General features: G+C 49.4%; 1 protein-coding gene across 2 annotated transcripts in view; it reads right to left on the bottom strand.

The window, feature by feature from the left end:
- The window catches only part of DYNC1H1 (dynein cytoplasmic 1 heavy chain 1), a 67,510-nt gene that overhangs the window by 20,749 nt on the left and 22,241 nt on the right, over window positions 1-24,520 (bottom strand). For both annotated transcript variants that reach the window (XM_045775443.2, XM_045775444.2), the window contains exons 11-42: window positions 23,652-23,798; window positions 20,527-20,667; window positions 19,982-20,158; window positions 19,753-19,863; window positions 19,549-19,668; window positions 18,807-19,046; window positions 16,814-16,969; window positions 16,559-16,672; window positions 16,023-16,133; window positions 15,735-15,944; window positions 15,415-15,561; window positions 15,044-15,210; window positions 14,771-14,944; window positions 13,984-14,149; window positions 13,713-13,901; window positions 13,426-13,620; window positions 12,550-12,832; window positions 12,222-12,322; window positions 11,544-11,703; window positions 10,244-10,487; window positions 9,894-10,077; window positions 9,194-9,406; window positions 8,229-8,467; window positions 7,887-8,043; window positions 5,705-5,932; window positions 4,949-5,179; window positions 4,538-4,678; window positions 4,064-4,297; window positions 3,771-3,977; window positions 3,571-3,692; window positions 2,930-3,095; window positions 1,925-2,088 (exon numbers count right to left, since the gene is read on the bottom strand). In XM_045775443.2, the coding sequence (XP_045631399.1) occupies window positions 1,925-2,088; window positions 2,930-3,095; window positions 3,571-3,692; window positions 3,771-3,977; window positions 4,064-4,297; window positions 4,538-4,678; window positions 4,949-5,179; window positions 5,705-5,932; window positions 7,887-8,043; window positions 8,229-8,467; window positions 9,194-9,406; window positions 9,894-10,077; window positions 10,244-10,487; window positions 11,544-11,703; window positions 12,222-12,322; window positions 12,550-12,832; window positions 13,426-13,620; window positions 13,713-13,901; window positions 13,984-14,149; window positions 14,771-14,944; window positions 15,044-15,210; window positions 15,415-15,561; window positions 15,735-15,944; window positions 16,023-16,133; window positions 16,559-16,672; window positions 16,814-16,969; window positions 18,807-19,046; window positions 19,549-19,668; window positions 19,753-19,863; window positions 19,982-20,158; window positions 20,527-20,667; window positions 23,652-23,798 (5,639 nt within the window). The remainder of the gene's footprint in view (window positions 1-1,924; window positions 2,089-2,929; window positions 3,096-3,570; window positions 3,693-3,770; window positions 3,978-4,063; window positions 4,298-4,537; window positions 4,679-4,948; window positions 5,180-5,704; window positions 5,933-7,886; window positions 8,044-8,228; window positions 8,468-9,193; window positions 9,407-9,893; window positions 10,078-10,243; window positions 10,488-11,543; window positions 11,704-12,221; window positions 12,323-12,549; window positions 12,833-13,425; window positions 13,621-13,712; window positions 13,902-13,983; window positions 14,150-14,770; window positions 14,945-15,043; window positions 15,211-15,414; window positions 15,562-15,734; window positions 15,945-16,022; window positions 16,134-16,558; window positions 16,673-16,813; window positions 16,970-18,806; window positions 19,047-19,548; window positions 19,669-19,752; window positions 19,864-19,981; window positions 20,159-20,526; window positions 20,668-23,651; window positions 23,799-24,520) is intronic.

Genomic DNA, 24,520 nt, shown 5'->3' with positions numbered 1-24,520 from the left:
TGCAGGTCCAGTGAAGGCAGGGCATGTGGTTACTACAGCCAATCAGGATTTACAAGCACCTCACTACCACTGCTACATTTTAATGAAAACAAAATTTTGTCTCTAGTATTTTGGGAAATCTGTGAAAACCACATTATAGCTCAAATTTTTTCATGATTAAAAAAGAGCGTGTTAGTTTTTATGTTTTTTTGTTTTTAATTAAAAAAAAGCCGGCAAGTTCCTTGTTCCACCTTCTTCGCTCATCTGGGACACTGGGCTCTTGGTCAGGGCAGCTGCGTGGAACTCAAGGACTCCAAGGAGCCTGATTTGAAAGCCAGAGATCTATAAAGCAACATTCTGAGACTCCTTGAAAGTATGGATGAGAAAAGCCACCTGGAGGCAGGACTCGCTGGTCTAGGGGTGCAGCTGCCAAACGCATAAGCACTTCTCGGTCTGGAGGGAACCATTCGCCTTGGGTTCTCCCCGGGGAGTAACCATTAACTAACTGCTACCAACCATGTACATCTGGGACATTGAGTGCTCACAGGGACTGTGTCCTCTGCATATGGCCACCTCACACACACCCTGGGAGTGAGGCGACCTGCCCTGCCACCAAAAGCCTGCCCTCCTGCACTGTTCTGAGTAACCCAGTTCACAGGCAGAACATTTCCCCAAATAGTTTGGGCAGGAAACTGTGGTGCTGCATGAAACAGTAAATCAATTAAGATTTACTACTTAGAAATTTAGAGTCAAAGCAACACAAATTTAATTTTTCCTCATCAGCCTAAAATGAGCCTAAAAGTCTTTGCAGGCTAAAATACATAAAATTAAAAATACAAGAAAAAGAAAAAAATAACAGGGCAGGACCTAGGAAAGTTAAAAATTTATTGTCAAACAAAGACTGTGCTGACCTATAAAGAATGCAAGAAGTTGGTTCTGGCCGAAAAACTGTCAGTAATTTTCAAGATTCCTCAAGAGGTAAAGACTCAACTTTTCACTCTGGCATTTCCTATGACTCAAACCACAAAACTTTCCACGATCCACACTGACCACTATGGTCATGAGCAGCTCTTTCCCTAAGTACTGGTGACTTCACTAGAAAAACTCAGAAGCCACAAGGCAACACGTGAGACAAGTGGTTAACAGGTGAAGAGAAAACTGAAGTCCCAGAAGCAGAGCTGCAAACCCTCTGATGAGAGTAAAGATCGAGGTTAAGGGGGCGCCTGGGTGGCTCAGTTGTTAAGCGTCTGCCTTTGGCTCAAGTCATGACCCCAGGGTCCTGTGGATAGAGCCGTGCATCGGGCTCCCAGCTCAGTGGGAAGCCTGCTTCTCCCTCTCCCACTCCCCCTGCTTGTGTTCCCTCTCTCGCTATGTCTCTCTCTGTCAAATAAATAAAATCTTAAAAAAAAAAAAAAAAAAGGAATACTCCTTGGTGAAAGAAAAAGATCGAGGTTAAGGAGTGGTGGTTATGGAAACCATATACCAGATAGTTGTTAGAAGGCATTCAATTGTGGGCTTGTTTTTTTTTTAAAGTAACCTCTATACCCGACATGGGGCTCGAACTCATGACCCCAAGGTCAAGAGTCTCACACTCCACCGACTAAGCCAGCCAAGTGCCCCTAGAAGGCATTCAGATTCTCCAGAGACCTCTCGCTTGGACAAGGTTATGTGGTGCCCACTTGACAGGTGCAGAGGTTAATGGAAGTGCCTTGTCCCACGCCACTCAGTAAGCAGCAGGGGGCAGTCGCCGCACCGAGACCCGTCAACGCTGGGGGTGGCTGTGCTGAGTGCCCAGACACAAGGCTGCCCTCACCACCTCTGCTCCCTTCCACCACCAGCATAGCCTGGCTCAAATCTGGGCAGGCCAGCCTTGCACAGACCCTAACTTGGAGGAGGGTAAGAGTCTGATAGCAGAGCACGGAGCTAACTGCATCCTTAGCTTTACCTGTCTTGGAAGAGACGGAGGGCTTCGTGTGCCCAAATCCGAATGAGGCCTTCCACAGGTAGAGTCTCTAGAGGTCTCAGGGCCTCGAAGATCCCTCGCACCCACCTCGTCATCTCACGGGGTGAGTAGATATAGTGGGGTTGTGTGTCCTGAGTGAATCTCTCCTGCGGGTTCAGAAAAGTGGAGGAATGTGTAAGTATCTTAAACCACGAAAAGTGAGTAAAAGGTCAAATGCAGTATAACATTTTTATACTGAAAATGAACGACCTTGGCCCTGGAATATTTACGGATGAATCAGTAATGTTGGACCAACTGGACACTGGACAACTATCCAGAACAAAGTTCGATCCAAGTTGCTCACTTCTATGTTGCAATTAATTACATTTAAAATACAAAAAATTCTTCCAAAAATACTTTCAACAAGGTAATTCCTAAGTTCAGGGAAAGCACGATTTCAAAAGCAGAAAAAATTAAAGACAGGGGCGCCTGGGTGGCTCCGTCGTTAAGCGTCTGCCTTCGGCTCAGGGCGTGATCCCGGCGTTATGGGATCGAGCCCCACATCAGGCTCCTCCAATGGGAGCCTGCTTCTCCCTCTCCCCCTCCCCTGCTTGTGTTCCCTCTCTCTCTGGCTGTCTCTATCTCTGTCAAATAAATAAATAAAATCTTTAAAAAAAAAAAAAATTAAAGACAAAAAAAGACACTGAATGACATTAACGATTCTGCAGAAGAAGTTGTAGTTCTACAAAATTGAGAGCAAACTAAATACCAGGAAAAACGTTTGCAACGTGGGACAGGCACGTGCTCATAAAGCACTGGGAGCACGACGCTATCCCCACGGACAGGTGAGCAGCTCTCTCGTGTGCCCTCGGAAGGCTTCCCCGAGACAGGCAAGTCACAACCACGAGAACCACGTCTTTTTACCCAATGCGCAAAGGTGTTTTTCACTAAGGCTCAACCTTTTAACAGGTTCTTCCGTTACTAGAGGAGCAGAGAAGCCCTGCGCACCTGAGACATGGTATAGAACTCCACCATGGCGGCCGTGAGCGGCTCCGCGTACGTGCGCAGGGACGGGATGAGCCTCAGCATGGCCCGGTTGAAGGTGCCGTAGATCTGTGTCAGGGAGGCGGGTCCCGGGTAATCCACATACACGACAGGCACGTGACGCAAGAATCTGTGTGAGGACAGCCGGCTCAGCCACTCCAGGGAAGGAGCAGTGTGCCTGCGTGGCCAGCGACCCTGTCCTGGCCCACCCCCGGGGCTGCTTCCCAATCTACCCACGCAGGCTTCACGTCACAGTTAACACAGATCACACACAAGCCGCTCAGGCCTGGGTCTGACACGTAATAGCAGGTGCAAAAAACTTGAGAAAGAGCCAAGCAAGGATGGGAAAATGATTCAGGCTTATCAACCCGTCGTGGCCCCACAGGTCTGCAGCAGCTAGCTCACTGCTTCCCCGAGAGCAGTGCTTTTATTTTCAGGTGTTTTCCTTTGCAGCACAGCAAAAGGAGCCCAGGGGCCACCCTATGACAAGCCGTATTTTGTTACCTTTTTATAATTAAAACCAAATTTTCCTTGTGCTACATTTTAAACGATCCCGGAACAGATATGCGCGTGAGGTCAGTGCAGTCTACAGAGCTGTGTGTTACCTGTGAGACAGGGGCTTTCTTCCAGGATCAGTGGGTGGGTTACAAGCCCCGACAAACTGGATTCTCTCCAGCTTCACCCATGTTTGATCTGAGGTTCGGTAAAAGCCTCCGTGCTCCACCATCTGAGGGAAAGCAGCAGAGTTAGCACATCAGGAGCAAATGTGAACAAGGGCGGTGGGGATTTGTGGGTATACACAAACCTGTCTGATGAAGGATATGACCCTCTGTGTCCCATATTTATCCATGTCTGGCAAGTTGATCTCATCACAGAATAGTACCAGCCACTTTCCAAGTTGAACAGGAGCCAAAACGACCCCGTTCGGTGTGCGTCTGTACTCGCAGTAGTGGTCAAAAGTCTTCAGCAGGAGCTCTGGGGTAGTAGCACTCGAGAAGTTAAGACCCACAACCTTTAGGCGGGAAGAAACAAATGAAGGAATGTAAGCCCCACCCCTTTCGAGCACAAAAAGTCCTGCTCGCGTCCCAGCCTCTTTACCTCCATGTCAGGCAAGGCCCGGAGGGCGCTGAAGAGCGTCATGGTCTTGCCAGACCCTGGGGGGCCACACAAGACCAGTGGCTTGTGCTCAGCCAGCCAGGTGTACAAGAGGGCTTCGTGGCGGACAGTGTCCAGAGTCGGCACGACGACGTCAGGGGCTGCCACCTTGTGCGTCTCCACTTCAATCTGAGGCACCTTGGCCTGCCACGGCGACCATTCTCCGCTGATGGACACCTACAACCAGAGGAGGGGCGCAGGTCACTCTGGGACCCACACACCTCAGAGACCTGCTTGTTTTCATACAAATCACAGCTTTCACGTTCCCGCTTTCCTTTTATACCGCATAAAACAAAGGGCAGAATCCTTTTATGAAACGGAAAGAGTAAGCCAAGCTCACAGTGAGGTGGCTCCGGGAGGAAGTGAACCAACGTGGCAAGATCAAGGGAAATAAGGCCCCGCCCTCCCGGCACTTACTTCATAATCAATGATGGGTATGTTGGGTGCAGCGGGCAGCGGCACCGTTGTGATTCTTCGGATGTATTCACCCAGCTCTGCTCTCATTTTCAGCCGACTGTCTCCAGACAAGGACCAGAGTATTGCATAAACCAGATACCGCTATTGACAGAAGAAATAAAATCCATTTTTAAATAAAATTTCAACAACAGACAGTTACAGCAACGTTAACCTTGGAGAGAGTGGTTTCCAGTGTTCTTGGATCATGACACACCCGCACCTTTCTTGGCACCCATGAAAGCCTGACACAGTGCCCCGGAAAGAGAAGACACCCAAGCGGGCATATAGTTTTGGGAGGCTCACAGACACAGGGGTCATGCATGCACAGCCCCGGGGGAGCCCTGCTCTCCTGCGACGCCTGCGCTCCCTGACCTGAATGTAGCGCTCCAGCTGCTCGATCTGCATGGGGAAGTCGGGGTGGTTGGCGTTGTACTGAGCCACGTTCCGGCAGGCCTGGTGCAGCATGGAGAAGAGCGAGCCCAGGCAGCGGAGGCGGGTCAGGTCCATGATGTGCTCTAGCTTGAAGGCGTGCTCCAGGGCCTTGGTGACCAGGCCGTTGGAGGTGAAGTACGGCTGCATGATTGTGGCTGCATCCCTTTGGATCTGCAAGAGGCAGCAAAGGACACTTAACTATCATTTCAGAAAGCCCAGAGGCTTTCATGTATTCTCACTTAAAACCCAGGAGAGGGTCATGTGACCTGCAAACAATTTTTTTCCCCCAGATAAGCTTCTGTGACCAATTCTTAGTCCTTTATCTTGGTAGTTCCCAAAAATCACATTTCCTGGGAACACTGGCTTTTACCACTGAAATGGAAAAAGGCAGTGTTTCATCAATTTGCAGAGAAAAGTCAGATAACGGAAGAATTTTAAAAATTTTCCCAAACGTCTTCATTTCGGCAGAGGAGACTGCTCCCTTAGGAGCTGGTATAAGACAGCACTGATCATGAGAACCTCCAACGAGCGTCCTGCCTCAACAGACGAGCAGTGACCGTCCAGGGAAGAGTACCATGGCTCCCTTGGCTTCCAGACCCTCGGGGGCGGAACGCTCGATCTCACTGCACGCGCAGTCCAGCCCTCTGAGAGGCAGACCTGTGGCCATACTCGGCAGAGCGGCCACAGCGCTCGTACCTGCAGCATCGGGGAAGCAGCCTCCTCCCCCTCGTCCTCTTTGCCCTTGCGCCGGCGCTGGGCTTCGTCCTCCCCTTCGTCCAGGGGGATGCTGCGCAGCCTGGCCAGGAAGTTGTTGAAGATCATGTCTGTGCTGAGCACGTCCTCACTGAACCAGACCATGCCGCAGCGCGACACCGTAGCCAGCGTGGCGTATTTCAAGTCCTGCACTTCAAACATTATTCGCACCTTGGAAGAAAATACAGAGCATATTTAATAACACGGGTTAGAAACTCCGATGTTAAAATTATTTTACCTACATACACACTGAGAGGGCAATTAAATTTTTCTGCACTTAGTTTAGAAGTGAAAATATCTATGACTGTCATCACTACAACACCCACCAACTGCTCTGCACAAGAATCTGGGCAGGAGGGGCGCCTGGGTGGCTCAGTCAGTGGAGCGTCTGACTTTTGGTCTTGGCTCAGGTCATGGTCTCAGGGTCGTGGGATCGAGCCCCACAACAGGCTCCACGCTCAGCAGGGAGTCTGCTTCAGATTCTCTCTCTACCTCTGCCCCTGCCCTCTGCTTGCACACACGAGTGCGGGTATGCTAAAATAAATAAATAAATCCTAAAGGAAAAAGAATCTGGGTAGGAAACGTGTGTGCTGGGAGAAGAGCAGGTGAGCCCTCGAGACAAGCTCTCGGTGGACAGAAGCAACAGCTCCCTCGGACGGGGCGTCAGCAGCGGATGTTACATCAGCCTTTACCCCAGGCCGGGTGTGGCTGCCACACTCTCCGCCTGAACCCACGAACCCTCACACTGATCCCCTGAGGCAGGCACATCAGTGTCTCTGTTCCACGGATGGGGCTGGGTACCTCACCCAGGTCCCACTGCTGGTAAATGGGGCTGAGATTCAAACCAGACGGTCGGTCTGATTCCTGAGCCGTAACCGCAGGGCCAGCCTGCCTCACAGGAGAGCAATCTCTCTCCAGCAATGGTTAGGCTCTACTAGATAACAAGCTGTAGCAGGAAGACCCCACAAGTCAGTCAATCAAGACACAAGTCCAAGTGCACATTTCCAGAGCGGCACTAGGCACTCCTGGCTTGGTTTCTAACGTGATGACAACCACCACTGCTGGCCCAAAGGTTCATGTTCACCAGCTGCTCATACAAAATGATTCCTCCTTTGTCTCATGCCCACCTCTGGCCCCTCCAGGAGTCCCACCAGCCTGCACTTTAAATCACACAACTCAGCAGCTCCCATGCTGCCAACCCCTCCGGCCCACACCCGTGGCCATGCCTGGGCCCCCACCCTGCGCTCTGCAACTACTCTGCACACAACAGCCAGAGGGATCTGATCCAGACTCTCTGATGGCTCCTGACTCACCCAGCGGGCAAGTGCCAGTCCTCACAGCGACCCCGGCCCAACCTGATCTGGCCCCTCTGGTCTCACCTGCCTTTTCTCCCCTTGCTCCCCACATCTCTGACCAACCCCCTGCTATCTGCTTCTTCACCTGGAACTGGAACACCTGGAGGCCCACAGACCGGCTCCCTCACCTGGCTCAGTCTCTACAAACACTTCTCGGTGATGCCTCCATGCTGTCCTTCCTGACACTGCATCCTCCAGATCTTGCCAGCACCCACCACTCCCTTCCAGCTCATCTTTTCATTACCACTTAACACTGTTTCCCTTGTTTTTCTGTCATCTGCATCAGACTGTACGCCCCAGGACAGCACAGGTTTGGTCTGTTTTTTTCCTGCTGGGCCTTCAGTAAAATGCAAATCCTTGCCAGGCCCACCCATGTTTCCTTATCTATCTGGTGGTGTGTCCAGGACCTGGACCAAATGATCATTTCCAAGGGATAGACGTTAAAGCTTCCATATCTAAATTACTCATTTTGCCACTATCCAGACGTACGATGACTTCAGAAATCCTAACAACCCTGTAACATTCAGTTAGGAGTGTTAATTGGGAATTAGAGAGTATGCTTAACATTCAGCAAATGGGAAAGTAACGAGTCCTATGGAAATATTTTTCACTAGTCACAGCAATGGAAAAATCTAGTACAAGGAGACTCAGTCAGCTCAGAAAACTATTTACACAGCTGACCGCTACAACAGGACCCGGTGCCTCATCTCAGAGCGGTACTCTGCTAGCACACAGGACATTTGGTTTGACGCCCAGAGAAGGCCACTCACATTGGGCGGAAGGCTGAGGCGCTCGCCATTTGGCAGAGTCAGAAGCTTGTTGTCGTCCAGCACCGAGTTCAAGTTCTCCACCCACTCGGGGTCCACATCGCCGTCAAAGACAATCCACTGGCGTTTCTGTAGCTCACCCCTCACGTTGTCTATGATCCTGGTTTGGAAAGGTTTTGAAACAGCTACTGACCAACGTGAGATTCTGTGATGAGAAATGCTTACCCTACGCAGTTTCTGCAGTGACATTTTAACTCATTCAGTTTTGGTTAGAAAAATAATACCCGCCATTCACATAAGGACAGAGCACCCAGGTCCCACTTGCTGGAATCAAGGTGAACTCACTTTCTCAGGACATGTGTGAACAGCCCATCCGTCCATTCTCTGGTGTTGGGGTCCAGGGTTCCGTAAAGGTGGTCTTTGCTGATGGCCTTGGGGTCAATGATATGGGCCACGCCCTCCACACCCTCAAGCCTCTCCAAAGCCTTTAGGAGCACGCGCCAAGCCATGCTCTTCCCACTTCCTGAGGGCCCCACCATCATCAGGCCATGGTTGATCTGGGTGATCTGATAGAGCTGGAGGACCTGCCGGGCCAAAGAGACCACATCATAACCACTCCAGAGAAAGAACGAGAAGGTTCTCCAGCCCCTCCTCATGGTAGCAGATATGAGACACGTGCTCTGAATTCCTAAAGGCAAGTACTAAACTGGAACTTTTAAAGTTACATGGGCCACATCTGCAAAAAATATTTCAAGAAGGGTTTTAACTAAACCATGGGGAGTTCTTTGGCTGGGAGCCAGTGGAACAGGCGCTGCCTACCAGGCTGCCCAAAAGAGGCACGTAGGATCCCCTTTAAAGAGGGCGGAGACTCCATGGATGAGCCATTTGTGCGACCTGTCTGGCACCGCTCAGGCTCAGCATGCAGTCATGGGATAGGACGCTTCTTAGTCTCCCAGAGGAAGCAAAGAGAAGAAGCCGACACAGAATATAAACCACGCACTGATTAGCAGATTTACGTTGTTAACCTATGATGTTGGAAAGTCTTGCAGTAGGACTTATACGGCGTAAATGCTTTCCATGATTATCACGCTACAGTCGGCATTTTCAGAGAACGAACAACACCAAATATGCGAAATTTTCAGGTAAAATGTTACATCTACATTTAAGTTAAGAGAAAAGCCTTGGGTCAAATCTCGGTACAGCAGATACTCCTTGGCCCTCACAGCCCGAGTTCTCTCAAACGTGGCTCCTTCCCGGGCCCATCGCTGCCGTGACTGCACCGCGCAGCCAGCAGGGTCAACCCCAGTTACCTTCTCAACCCACATCCCGCCGACTTCCTCTCCGTCTCCGTACGTCAGGTACATTTCCTGGCACACCTTCTTCAGCTCTTCTCGAAGCGCAGTCATTTCGCCCCGGTGGTACTGGACCCCAGGGAACACGTCTGACAGGAGGCTGAAGAGCAGCGGGATGTCTTCTGCCACCAGCTTGGGCACCATGGTCTCACAGACGCTCTGGATCAGAATCTAATGGCGAGAAGAGAGACTAGCTCTGAGCGGGGGCGGGGGGGGGGCAGGAGCCCGGCTCGCACGGCCACTGCTGTATCCTCAAGAAGGTACGTAAGAAAGATGAGACTGTTAGTGACTCAGTTCACTGTGCAAATATAGTGTCTTCTATCCATTCATCCCAGGACACGTGAATCGCAACGGGGACTCTGAAGCCATGGCTTAGATGTTGAAAAGGCCAATTTAAATATTAGTGTTTAGGGGTATCTGGGTGGCTCAGTGAAGCCTCTTGACTCTTGGTTTTGGCTTGGGTCATGATCTTGGGACCCTGGAACCAAGCCCCACGTCAGGCTCCATGCTCAGTGGGGAGTCCGCTTCTCTGCTCCTCCCCATCTCTCTCTTCCTCTGCCCCTCCCCCTGCTCCTGTGCATTCCCTCTCAAATAAATAAATCTTTTTTAAAAAATTAGTGTTTAAGGTGTGAGTGATTAAAAGAACATGTGTACAAACCTCTTGCTCAGGTAGATTTTCTGCAATTTCTCCTTCATCAACTGCTTCCCCTCGTTCTTCTTTCTCCCTCTTTATCTTCTGAATTCTCTCTCTCTTCACATTTCCTGCACTTACCAGCACACTCTTCAAAGCTCGAAGACCAAAGTCATAATGGCTTTGAGATGAGAGCTGTTCGTCACATAGTCTGAAAGACAAAAGGTTTGCCTTAGAACAGCACGCTCTATGCAGCCACAGAGTCAGGAAATCAGACACGGGCACTTGGAAAGCTGTGCCATGGTCAGAGATGAACCTTGGGTGGCACATCTCACACACGCTAGACACACGGTCAGGGATAACTCTGGGGCACTCACTTGAAGAATGGGACGATTTTGTTGGCGAGGACCTCAGCAGTGCGGAAGCCCTGCGAGTACAGCATGACCTGGGCGATGAGCTGCCGGTCGGGCTTGGTCATGGCCAAGCTCCGAAACAGCTTCTTGAGGTTGTCGGGAAGGTTGGACCTGCCTGCGTAGCCAGGGTTCATGGTGATGAAGATGGCCATGTCCGGGCTCACCTTCACCTGCTTGTTGAGCAGCTCACAAGTAATGGGGGCGGAGGCTGAAAATCAGAACACGGTGTTAAGATTTGTGATATTCAAAAACCATGCTAAAATCTCCCTAAAATCACAAAGCACCCGTTTCCCCACCAGCCTCTAATGCCCAAAGCCCAGGGCTGCAGGGGAGCCGCTCTTTGGCTCTCCTCCTGGCATGTCACCCCATCTGGGCAGACCCAGCTGTGCACACCTCACCTACATGAAAGCCACCTCCATGGGGAACAAAGTCCCCAGGGGTGGGACGCACACTCTGCCTGCACATTACCATGTCACAAGGTCAATGTAAGGATAGAAATGCAGCCTAATGGTAGTTGTAGAAATAAAAATCAATCCATGTGACACAATGGACTGGCTCAGCTCCTGAGGACGGCCTTTTCCTGGGGTCAACCGCCACCACCCACACCTGACCCCTTGGTATAGAACCCCGAGCACACAGTACTGTTTTCTCCGACACCCCTTTTGTTTCACTAAGAGCTCTGCCAGTCCCTTGGTGAGACAAGTTCCTATTACTGCAGAATGAAAGCAATACCGGAAGCTAACTGTGCATGTGAAGGGTCGGCCACCCACCGCCTACTTCCTCCAGCACCCACCCTGCCCCCGTCGGTTGCGCCCGCTCTGTACGGAATAAGGCCGAGGAAGCCGCTCTTGGAGCCTCTCAGAAAGGTCCTCCTACAGTGACAGAGGGCGTGTTCCCAAAGCTCCCTGAAAGAACACTCAGCCGACAGGCGGCCAGGAAGGCTGGCTCTGTGGGCACGCAGGGAGGAGGAAGGGAGCAGGGAGGGCCCACGCTGGCCCAACACTTGCTACAGGCAGATGCTATGGGAGCGAGCACAGGGACTCCTGTCCACCAGGGGAAGGACAGCCAGGGTGTGGACTGCTCTGATGTGAGCAGTGTAGACTGCCCATGCAGTATCATCCCAGGTCTCGCCACCCTGCCTGCAGCAGTGAGTCCTGGGAGCGAAGTTCAATTCTAATTTAAGGAGGCAAAATGGAACCCAGCCCACATGGGCTTTCCCTCCACAGTCGCTAAATAACTTGCAAAGAGAAAAGGGGAGTCTCACTCTTGTCACAGTTGGGGTTGGAGTGCTCGCGCAGCGCTTCCTGGATACACTGCACCTGCTGCGACACGGCCGATAGCATCCGCTCCTCCAGGCGGTTGAACTCGTCAAAGCAGCCCCACGCGCCCACCTGGCAGAGCCCCACAAAGATCCGTCCCATCGCCTGAAAGCAGAGCAAAGAAAGTGTCTCGGTGCTGGCTCTGTGGCCCCGATGCTGGCCCGGGCCCTCTGGCTGCCGCCCCCCAAGCTGGCTGTGGAGGGGACACGAGGCTCACACAGGAGGCGCGGGGTCCGGGGCCTGCACAGAGCAGGCCCTTCATGGACTGCGAGCGTACACTTGCAGGGCTCGCACCTCTCCTCCTGTGCCAATAAAATCCTGATGATAAAGCTGTTCTTTCCATTCTATCATTTCTTCTTGACGAGGAAAAACTTGTCCTAATAGTTGTTTATTCCCAGACACAGGCACTAACCATTTCTTCCAGGAACATGCGGCTCAAGTCAACCCCAGAGCACATACGCTGGAGCCCTCCCTCAGGGTCACACCAGCCCCAATTCTCAGCAGGGCAGATAGGAGCCACGCCGAGCTGTGAGGCCTGCAGCCTCGAGAGAGGTCCAGGCGTAGCACTCCCCCGCTGGCCTCTTGGGCCATTAGATTTTAGGTGGATTCAGAAAGCTTCTTACCTGGAAATCAAAGGTTTCATCGCAGTTGAAGACTAAAACAAAGCGTCCAAGCTGATGGCCGAGAGCTTTGACCGACTCTGTCTTCCCAGTCCCGGCTGGCCCTGCCATTTGAGGAAACACGACTGAGTACCTGAGTCCATGGGAGGGATCTTCAGCTTTACACGACTCATTTACAAAATCAACGGAGATGTAGTAACTACAAACAGATCTAAGATTTTAGAATGAACCACCTCTGTAATTAAGAAATAGGTTTAAAATCACTGGTTTAATCCTTATAAATAATGCTTATCCTCTGACTCCACCTGTCCAGGTCTGTGGAGTAACTTACCGAACGGGGAGCCCCCCAGCCTGGCCTCTAAGGCCTGAGTCATGGTCAAATAGCAGCGGTCGGTGAGGGGGGTCTGCACCAGCTTGTCCTGGACGCCCAGGTACTCAAAGCCATAGTTGAATTTGGCATTTGCCATTTGGATGGACAGCTGCTGTAGCACATCAGTTTGCTTAGGGTCAAAATAAAAGCGCATCTGGCTGAGCCATTCGAAAGATTTGGCGTTGTCAATCTTGCTTTTGATCAAGGACCGCGTCACATCCCTCTGGTGAACCAGCTCTGTAATCTGAACAAAGAGTCACTTTAAGTTTATCACAAACTGGAGAAATACAGTGCCTTTCCTGGGGATGCGATCGCTGAACAGACTTTTAATTTGAGATGCAAGATCCAGTTATAGTAGTTTTTAGTAAATATTCCAAAATGTGAATTCATTTTTAAAAACAACAGAACTGTTATTCACATGCTGAAACTGCAAAGAATCAAGGGCTACAGCAAAACCAAACAACCAACAAACGAACTACTTTAAGTGAAAACTCTGCAACTAGCAGGACAGGAGTCTCCCGTCCTCACGGTCTGGCCCCCGCGGGCTGGGCCCAGCACTGCCCGCTGGGCACTGCTTTGGAGGCGCAAAAGCACAGAACCCTGATCCAAGCTTATCGCTTCCTGTTTACCAGGATGTGTGCACGGAGCTCCCTGCTCCGGCACGGCCACCTGTCAACAGGACAGAGAGCAGATACCCACCCCAGACTTCATGAACGCGCCACCTCCTTTTCTCCCTGACACCAGTCAGAGTATTTTCCAAGCATGATTTCCTTTAACTGCTTGAGCTGCAGGCACAAGAGCCTACCCGGTGAGGAATGAGTCAGAAACGGGACTAACCAAGTGCTCCAGCTTCCGTCTCCGGAGCGGCGGCTGCTCCATGAGGACTGAGTCGGCCAACACGTTGAGGGTGACCTCCACGTTGCTCAGCACGGAGTGCAGGGGCGCCGCGTCACCACTTCCCCCCATGCTGCTCAGAGCGGTCTCCACATTTTCAGACCAGGCGATCTGGGCTGACAGAACCACAAGCTGGGCCTGAACGACACAAGACACAAGAGCCAAAGGATCATTTCGGACACAGGCCAGTGCATCCGCCTTTCCGCTGGCCCACTTCTGCTACACGTTACCTGGTACTTATCAATCCAAGTGATGTACGTATTTGGGTCAATTGAAGTTGCTTTACCAAAAATCTCAACTTCTGTCACAGACTCAGCAAGGAGTTTAGCCAGCGTGACTCTCATCTCCTTTTCTACCAGCGTGAGCCACTCGTTGATTTTGGGATGTTCCGTAATCGACACGGGAGTTTTAAACATAACCTGAAATAAATACAATTTAAGAATGAAGATGTGCAAAGACAGGAGAGAAGCATTCTTAGTTACAATCATACACTCAAACTACCTCCTCTCCTTCACGGGACGAGATGCCCAAGACGACAGAGTTATCCTCGTTCAGGATGATGCTCGAAACTCCAGCAAACATTTTCTTGAAATGTTTCTGTAACTTAGCTACATTCTTACTGTTTCCAATAATTTCAAGCAAATCTTCATCACCCACAAAATAGAACCTAAAATGAAAACAGCATCCAAGTTGCTAAAATGTTTTGCATACGTAAATATGTAAATAGTCAATCAAAACGTAACTTCAAGTTGTGGGAAGGGAAACTGATTTGGATGGTGGTGGACAATCTCCAGTCTGAACAGAGATGACATCCAAATTTCTTCCAGCCCTCAGAAAATACATATTTATCTAACAAAGTAGCAAAAAGGAATTCCACGGATTTCATCTCATTCACCTTACTTCATGGACTTATTTTTTATTTATTTTATTTTATTTTTTTCATGGACTTATTTTTTAAAAGCCTGTTCAATTTACAATAAGCAAACTATTCAGAAAGGAAGAAATGCCACTTGGAAAATAATCAGAGCTAAATTTTTAAGCGGTGTGAGCTGCCTGGAAGGATGTGTAATAATTTCAGTGAAACTTAATAAACAAATTCAAGGAAGAAAATGAAGAATTATTCATTATAATTAGGAATAAATGCACAAAAAGGGAGTCATATTCATTCAATGGATTGCTGCCAACAAAACTCTTGATGTCAAAGCGACCAACACGCAGACCAGAAGGGAGAGCAGAGGGCTCTTGAAATTGAACTGCACTTCTGTGCAAGTCAAAGCAAGCATCTCACCTGGGGAAAGATGATCGCTCTCTTTCCAGGTATTCTCCCAACGCTTTCTGGATCTTTCCTAGCAGGTCTGCCAATCTCTCCAGGGACCTCTGGACCCCCTGGATGTTCAGAACATCCATAACAAGGGGAGACTTGGATACTTTTTTCATCAGAGCCAGAAACTCTGTGCTGATACTACAAATCAAATTGAAACCATTGTTAGCTTTTACATGAAGAATGGTTACCAGCCACACCTTCGACTCCGTTCTCTTGCTCTCTGGCTAGAGGTCATACCTCTGGAACCGCTGGGTTTCCACTGGCAGCAGGTGCTTGATATCCGCACTGCCTGTGAAGATGCCTTCCAGGTAGACCCACCGTCTCTGCACATCGATCCACACGTCAAAGAGAGCCATGATCCGATTCAGCTTGTCTTCCCAGCTCAGGGCATCTTCTTCGAAAACCTAGTGGAGAGGTGGGAAGCAGGGCCCAGCTGCTAAACTTTTCACTCATAGATATGACAAAGCTTACTAAAAAAATGCAAATTAGATCAACTTATTTAACTCACACTTTAAAAAACAGGCTTCTGGTAACTACCAGTCAAAAGGTATGACAAAAGTGCAGGAGAACGCTTGGTAAGAGAGGGAAGGCTTTCCCAACAACAGTACCTTGTAATACGGAGACAGCTTCATGGCCGAGACGCTGTTGATGTGCTCTTTGACCTTGTTGAAGAGGTCATCCCAGCCTCGGATCAAGCGACACTTGTTCTGATAGTTAACCAAGTCTAACTCATAAGTATTCCATACCTCTCTTATCTGAATTAAAACCAAAAAGAGGGATATTATCAATTTGTGGGCATTCATCAGCTGTATAAGCGAGCAAGTGTTATGGGGACAAACGGACCACAGATGCAGCTGTTTTTACATAGTTCAAACCTAAGTCACAGCTGGAAACATGATATAAAAAGGGTTATTGGTCTATTAATCACCTGCTTCAAAAATTCTTCCAAAGCCATCTCCCCCTGTGCCACAAGCAGCACATCCTTGACAATAGCTTCATTTTTCTGCAAGTCAACATCCCAGATTTGGCCAAGGGTTAGCTCAGAAACAACCCAATTAACATGAAGCCTTTTCATCAACTGCTTCCAGTGGCGATCTTTAAGTGCCTCGGATTTCAGTTCAATCACCAGCATGTTTATCTGTGGAGAGAGTAAGCAAAATTACCGATGCAGCTGTGTTCCTAACAGACACCCAGGACCCCAGCACTGACTCACTACCTTCAGGTAACCTTTCAGAAGCCTCTGGACAAACTCATAGGAAGCATACTGCCGTAATCGGGCGGGGAAGTTTTTCAGCTGGTTCAGGAGGCCATCTAAATTTTGTCGAAGCTGTTGAGAGAAACACAGGTGATATTTAGTTTGCTAACACTTCCTTTAAATGGTGAAATATCTTAAAAAATGCTTTTAAGGGGTGCCTGGGTGGACTAGTCGGTTAAGCGTCCAACTCTTGATTTCGGCTCAGGTCAGTGCCTCAGGGTTATGAGATCGAGCCCTGCATCAGGCTCCGTGCTGAGTGGGGAGTCTGCTTCTCTCCTTCCCCCTTTCCCCCTTTCCCTCCCCCATCTCATTCTCTCAAATAAATAAATCTTTAAAAAAATGGTTTTAAAGCAAATTTTACATCAGTCCAGATGAATACCATAAATGACCATCCTGTGCCATTCTGTGAACTTACAGCAGATTGCAAAGCTTCTAAGCAAAGTCTACAACTCTCAACATAGGATTGTATACGCAACACCTGCTTTGACTAGGTATACCTTTCGAGGCTGGACGGAAACCCACGGCTGCTCCTTCATCTGATCAATCTGCTCCCAGACCTTGGAAAGTTCTGACCAAACGCCTTTGAGATCCTGTAGTTCTTCTAAGGCCACCTGTGATTACGACAGTGGAGCAGTGAGCCTCTGGATGCAGAAATCACTGCAGGTCTGGCAGGGCCCTTGAGATGGCCCTGGTCAAGGGCAGAGCCAGGACGGGGACCGACACCCCTACCTCCCGGCTTCCAAGGTCTGTACCTGGACGCGCTCTTCGCTGCCACTGAGAAGTCCCGTATCTGTCAATTCCAGCGCCTCCTTGGCCTTCGCACACTTCTCCCGGTCATCCTTCAGCCTGCCAAACTTCCCTTCATAGATGGTGAGAGCCTGAAGCGCCTCCTCCGGGCGCAGATTGCCCTGCAAGCAGTCAAAGTGCAGAATTGCTGTGCTGCGTCTCGAGACAGATGCGTGCTTGGGCTCTGAAATGGTGGGGAGAGCCCACTGGAAATCTGGGAATTTGTGATCCCTTAAACACGTCTCCAAATATTCACATCTTCAGCAAGACGTACACTTACGATTCACGTATATTACTGAGTGGAACTTTTACTTCTGTATTTGACATAAACAAAACATGAGTAAGAAAGATGGAACACCGGGGCGCCTGGCTGGATCAATCAGAAGAGCGTGCAACTCTTGATCTTGGGGTCGTGAGTTCGAGCCCCATGATGGGTGCAGAGATTACTTAAACAAATATTTAAAAAAAGAAAAAAAAAGAAACAAAGATGGAGCACCTCTCCATTTAGCCACTGTGTCACTAAGTGCCTTGGAAGACAGGAAGAGAAGAGTGAGGACAAACTGGGGCCTGAAGCAGGCCACTCCCGATCTGAGGGGACACGGCTCTTGGGGGCTGCCAGCCATGCCCTCCCTGAGGCACACAGCTATTACTACATCAGTGACAGAGAGAAGGATGAGAAATCAAGTAGTCCTCAGTGAATGGCCTCTAGCTGAGCATTACACTATGATTTGCTGACTCTCCATTTTAATAACTTGAAAATGACTAAAATATCATCGAAAATTTAAACTATAACGCGTTACTAGCAAAAAATGGCAATAAAATATTCAAATTTTGGTGATCAGAATCTTGGCTTTTGAGAAATACTCCCTTCCCTGCTAGAGCTAGCATTCTGCATAAGCTACAGTACTGGCATTTGTGAAAGCAAAGATCTTCTTAAAACAGGAGCCCTCAAACCAAAATTAAACACAAAGTAAGACCTTTGGGTCCAACAGCACAGACAGGGCTGAGGCAGGACAGAGCTCTACGGAGTAGGTGGGAGGCTAGATCTGCCACCAGGCCTGCTGTAGAACACCTACACCGCAAACCAGAAAACCAGATTGACATTCGAAGTATCATGCCCCCTCTTCTTTCCTGTCTATATTTACGTTTATATGTCTAAACAAATCAGACTGAACTCCACCCCAGGAAACAAGGTGTGCAGTTAGGTACTTGCTTGACCTTGCACGTGCTGTTGCTTCTGCCTGAATCCCCTCCCGCCACCTGCGTGACTTGCCAGCTCCCCCTCCTCCTGCAGGTCTCCACTCGGACTCCCTTCCCCACAAGGCAGGACATCACCAACACCCCTCGTCCACCCGGCCCTCACCTTCCCCATGGAACCAATCCCCATCTGACTCAAATACCTGTTTCCCTTGCTCGTTTTTCACCTATCTCTCGCACTGGAGTGTCATTCCGTGGGTGTAGGGGCCCCTGTCCGTCCTGTTCACTGCTCTATCCCCACTGCCCAGAACATAGTCGGTGCTCAATAAATACTTGAATGAACCAAGAGGACTAAGGTTGGCAGGTCCTGGGTACAGAACTAACTACAACGACAGGGACGGCAGGACGTGCCTCCGACAGCACAGCGCCAGGCAGTGGCAACATGAGGCTTGGCCTGTGTCCGTGAGAAATTTATTTCTAATTTTTGAGTATGCCTAAGTAAGAGGCTAACTTAAGAACAGAATAATTTTTAAAACCACCTCCTGACCTGACTTAAATGATTGTCACGAGGGGTTCTGGGTAAAAAGAGCTCTAAGTTGGCTTTACTTTTCAAATCATGACATGTAAGTGTTGTTTTAATTACAAAAAGGAAAGTCCTCATTATTGGAACGCTAAGCCAGAGCAAAGCCTTCAGTGCAGGAAAGAACAGCAAATTGCGCTGTGGGTTTCGGAGAGGCTGCGGGAGCGGCAGGCAGGGCTCACCGTGACGGGCTTGGTTTTCTCCCAGTCCGCCAGCAGGTCCGTGGTGCGGCTCTCCACTGCCCGGTCCTCCTGCACGATCTTCATCTGCAGGTTTGCCACCTGCTGCTGGATGGCAGAGTCCTTCCGCCGCATGATGTCGTTGAAGGCCCCCCACTCGCCTTCTATGTTGTCGATGTAGAGCCAGGAGGGCGGGAACTGGAACCTCTGCTTTTCCAGCAAGCGCTGACCATTGCGGTAGAGCTTTGAGAGTTACAAAATACAGGTTTTTTTTTTTTTCTTTCACAACAGAAACTATCATAAAAAGAAGACACTCTGTGGCTCCAGAACAACAACATCAGTATGTTTGCTCTTCTCCAGAACCCCTGCGCCCTGAGAGTGCGGTGCCCAGGAAGCAGCACGCCCCGAGCCGACTGGCTGCGCCTGAGAGGCCTGAAGCGGACCGAAGGCATGCTGCTGCTGCTGCGCTTCACCCCTCCTAACAAATCGGAAGAACAAATGCACGTATGACTCAAAGATCAACAGCTACGGTACAAGATTTAAAAGGCAAAACACAGTGGTTCTCGAACCTCGACACACTTAGGCATCACCCACAGAGCTGTTTAAGATGCAGTCCCCAGGACCCCAGGGTCTCCACTTGGACCAGCACAGCAGGCGGGTATGAGCGAGATGGTGTGTGGCCTGTACGTAGCTCTCAGTGCCTACAGAGCCGAAGGTGAGAACCTTAGTGACTCAGGGAGCTCACCTCAACTTGCTTTTCAAACTGTTTGATCTTTCGTTTCAGAGACTGCACGTAGGTGATGAAGGTCACTGCATCGGAGGTGCTGGCCGTGTCCACCGAGTGCTGTTCCAACTCCTGGCGGGACTGTTCGGAGAGAACACGGAATTTTAACAAGGAGCCAAGGTTTACCAGTAGACTCGTCACACTGCCAAGCGCCTGCCTCCTCACCTTGGAGATCTGGGAGTGGAATTCCGTCATGTTTGATCCGAGCATCTGCCCAAACTTGCTGAGAACCTCCTTATGCCATGAGTCGTACTTCAAGTTCACCTTAGACTGAACCTGCAGGTGAATGAGCCCACGACAGGTCATCAGCTCCTTCGCGCTGGGTGCTGGAGCTTCGGCTGCTGCCCTGATAGCTAGCCGCCTCCACCCCTTCCAGCAAGACAGCAGAGCTCACCTTGCCGTAATCTATAACTACCGGCCCAAACTCTTTCTTGGTTTCTGCGTTGTCAAAAGTGCCTCTGGCCTTCCTTATTTGAACCAGGAGGGCCTGCCATTTGTTGAGATCTTCCCCCAGTCTGTTGTAGATGTTTTCGGCTTGCATGTCCCACAGGCACTGATACTGAAGCCAGACCTGCAAATGAAGGGCGCAGTCAAATAGCACAGCCAGGTCTCTCACTTTATAGAACGTTCATATATATTAGGTTCATGTTTCACTAAAAAGACTCTCTTTCAACACTGTTAGAAAAATTCACTTCAAATTCTCAGAATTTTCATAGTAAAAAAGAATAAAATTTACTTCTCTCTGAAATGAGAGTTAATATCCCATAAGATTTTTTCTACTGTTCACTGTTTTAAGATAAACAAGTGTTACCTAGCATATCATATTATACAAATATTACGTAGATTTTAGCTCCCACGTTCATTAGACATTAGACCACATACTCACTACGTCTAAAACAGACTCTATAGCATATTTAAATGAGACAGGGAGCTTCTCACCTTGACATACTGCTCGACCTCAGTCACGATACCCATGACCGCAGAGTAGGACTCTTCCAGGGCAACGGGGCCGTCAGGCATCCGTGTTAAAGCATTCCGGTAGAATTTCTCTTCCTCAGTCAGTTCGTAATGTACACCCACCTATGGAAGCAGAGCCGGAAGGAACACAAATAGTGTGTACAAAACTGTTCATCCCAGAGCCACCTTTCACTGAATTCCAATGAACCGAAGGAAAAGCTCACTATAAAAATGGCACTTAAGGGATAACACCCACTTACCCCAGCCACAAGAAATCAGAGGCCTACTCATATGTCACTCATCAACCAATAAAGGAAACATCAGATCAACCACAAGCTAGAAAATGCAGCATCACTATGTAAAAACAGTTACAGAGCCCTCTGAGCCCTTGGAGCAGACAGCATGGCCCTGGGGAGCAGAGCCCCTGGAGACCTGAGCCTCTCCTGTGGGAGCGGAACATGAACGGCGGCATCTAAAGGACTAACTACCATGACCGCATAATTACACCAGCTTGGATGATGGAAGTGATGACCGGTCATTGTTTCAACAATGTGAGTGCCAGCTACGTGCCAAGCACTGTTGTAGACACAAGAAACAGCCAGACAAAAATCTCTGCTCACATGGACTTATATTCGTGGGAGGAGAGACAGAGAAAAGGAAACTACATAGAACGTCAACGGGTGAGAAGTACTACGGAGACAAAGCAGGAAAGAGGAAGGCTGGGAGTATGGAGTCGGGGAGGTCAGGGAAGGCCCCACTGAGCCGGATCAGGAGAGGGAGGGAGTGAGCCATGTCAGTATGTCGCTACCACAGGTTCCAAGCAGAGAGGTCAGCAAGTGTGAAGGCCCAGGGGAGAGAGCCTGCCTGGCATGTCTGAGGAGAGCGAGAGGCCAGCGTGGCCGGCAGAGTCAGTGAGAGGGATGTAGGCACTCAAGTCAGAGAGGCCACAAGCAGCATATTACATGGGGCCCAGCACTCTGCCAAGGGACGTGGGCCTTCATGGAGCCCATCAGTGGGCTCTGGGAAGATCAGTGTCAGGACCAACGTGAAATCTAAGTCTTACTCCACTGCTGTGTTGGAAATAAATTTTAAGGGGGCAACAGCAGACACAAAGACCTGTCAGGAGGAACTTCAAGAATCCAAGTGAGGGATGATGCGGGACACCTAGGTGGCTCAGTTGGTTAAGCGTCTGCCTTTGGCCATGTCATGATCCCAGGGTTCTGGGATCGAGTCCCACATCAAGCTCCTTGCTTGGTGGGGAGCCTGCTTCTCCCTCTGCCTGCTGTTCCCCCTGCTTGTGCTCTCTCTCTCTGACAAATAAATAAATAAACTCTTAAAAAAAAAAGTGAGGGATGATTTATTTATTTGGACTGGTGGTATCAGTAGATGTGGGCAAAAAAGATCAGGTTCATTTTGAAGAGAGACAGTGGGAGGACAGGGTGACACCTCGACTTAGGCCTGAGCGGGTTGAACGTGGAGAAAGGAAAGACTGGGGGTGAGAGCAACTCTGAGGGAGGGGGTCGGAGGCACGTTCAGTGTGATGTGCCTATCGGTCTGGTGGAGATGCCCCGGAGCCAGAAGGACAGATGGGGCTGGAGGTCAAGATAAAGGCTTGGCTGGAGATGTGAGCACAGTGCTGTCATGTACGGCCGGCACTGAGTGAACAGACTGGGTGGGACAGAGTTCTGGGGTGGGCAGCACACGGAAACAGGCAGAGGCTGGAAGAAGGAGAGCTAAAGAGGAGCCAGCAGAGGAGACCAGCCATTGGGGTGGGAGGAAAATCAGGACAGCCAAGCGGAACAAGTGTATCAAGCGGGAGGCGGTGTGCACCTGTCACAGCCTGCCACTGCCACTTCTCAAGGGCTGAGAAGCCCGCCACAGCGATAGGGAAAGGCCAGTGACCCCGACGTCTGAGGGGTAGGGGCCTGGAGCAGGTGTGCAGACAATTCCTCCATGTTTTTACCAAGAGGAGCCAAGAAGTAAGATGGCTAGAGGGTGACAGGGGTCAGGCTTACTCGATGACAGGAGACTGAGGCGCAGAGCAAGGGCATGGGACCAGCTTAAGAAGGGCTGGCTTCAGTTCTGTCAGATATGGAGACAAACAGGACAGCAATGCAAAGAGAAACATGGCTGGTTAAAAACAGGACGTGACAAGAAATACCGTGCAGTCTGCACAGAGTCCTTGAGCAGAAGGAACCAGTATTCACAGCCTAGTTCTGATTAGCTGGTCACGGCCAAGACTGTAAGTGTATAGATGGTTGCTACTGCAAAAAAATCTGACGACTCAGCCTATGTTGCATCTGTTCAAAACTAAGACTTTCTAGAAGAGCCTGTCATGACAGAGATTGTGGAGATCTGCTTATCTGAAATAATTTTCCTTAGAAGCCAGGAACTAAAACAGGCTTCTGAGTTTTCCTTTTGCTCCAGAAGCACATTATTAAGAGTATATCTGGGATTTGTTTTAAAATAATCTGGTGGGGGAGGGGTGGGGAAAGAAAGAGAAATTTAAATTGGCCTCATGATAATAAACAAGGCAAGTTGGTGTGAGCTCATGATTTTCCCTCCAGTTTCGTGTATATTTGCAAACTAATATAATAAAGTGGGGGCGGGGAGGAACAGGAATTAAAATTTCCAAAGAAGTTCATGGAGAGCATTTCTAAGAGACTACGGAGATCAGAACTGCAGAGGCCACTATTTGGAAAGACAGCCATGGGAAAACCGTCAGGTCACACAAGGCTTCTTCTAGCTTTCCCTTAGAATGCTGAGCCATGGGACGCCTGGGTGGCTCAGTCAGTTAAGGGTCTGCCTTCAGCTCAGGTCATGATCCCAGCGTCCTGGGATCGAGTCCCGCATCAGGCTCCTTGCTCAGCGGGGAGCCTGTTTCTCCCTCTGCCAGCTACTCCCCTGCTTGTCCTCTCTCCCTCTCTCTCTGACAAATAAATAAATAAAATCTTAAAAACAAAAAAACCCAAGGCTGAGCCAGAAGTCCGCAATCTGAGAAGACATGTGAGAGCAACATTTAAAGAGGCATGACGGAGAGGCAGTGCCACAGAACCCTGGGGAGGCCTGGTCCGAGGGCTCACGGTGCGAGTGCCCGGAAGGCTCACCTGGTACCTCTGACTCTGGATCCTGGGAAGAGACAGCACAACCATCTTCCAGGCAAACATTTCCTGATACAGCTTATACCTGCACTCTTCGATTGGTGGATTCAAATAGATGACCTGATTGGTTATTCTTAGCTCATGAACAACATTCTGTAAAAGAAAGATTTCATTTCTTACTTAGCAATCAGTTTCAATAAAATGCTTTTATGCATTTGCGATGTCAGAATCAGTATTCACGACAACTGTGATTATTTCTTGGTTAAAAATCTAACACCTAAGTGTGATTCTAACACACTAATAAATTGGTAATGCCTAGAGGAGCCATTTTCAATTAAATGGTACTGAACATACGTGTATGTGACTGTTGCTCAGTAATTATCTTGAATAAAATCAGGTGTATGAATGCTGAAATTTGAAACTGGGTAAAAAGTATAGAAATCATAGTTTTTTTTTGTTTTTTTTTGGTCATACGAAGCAACAGAATCATTTCAAAGTAATGTTCTTGATAGAAAAACATTTTCCAAAGTAAAAAAAAAATGGTCTTGATGCATAAAGCTTTCTCCCTCTAAATTTTATTAACCTACTTGAGTCTGAACCATGAGTCTGTTACGTGGTCTTCCATATTTCACAAGTGTGGTCCACAGCCCTCTCTAAAGGACTGTGAGAAGTCAGAGGGCAGGCACTGCGTAGGTTCCTCCTGGGTCCCCTGTGCCTTGGTGAACACACAATAGGTGCTCAAGGGAGCACCACCTGATTTAATATGTGTGGTAATCTATGGACACAATGACCTCAGACCGAGAACCCTGTGCCACCGATGCAGGGACGGAGGCTGGCATTAGCCGTCAGACATGTGCTGCAGGGAGGCAGGTTTA

This window comes from Ursus americanus, chromosome 26, assembly GCF_024610735.1.
Source record: "Ursus americanus isolate L20-20 chromosome 26, mUrsAme1.1.p, whole genome shotgun sequence".
Taxonomy (NCBI): Eukaryota; Metazoa; Chordata; class Mammalia; order Carnivora; family Ursidae; genus Ursus; species Ursus americanus.
Note: the sequence above shows the minus strand (reverse complement) of the source record. Positions and strands in the feature narration are given on the sequence as shown.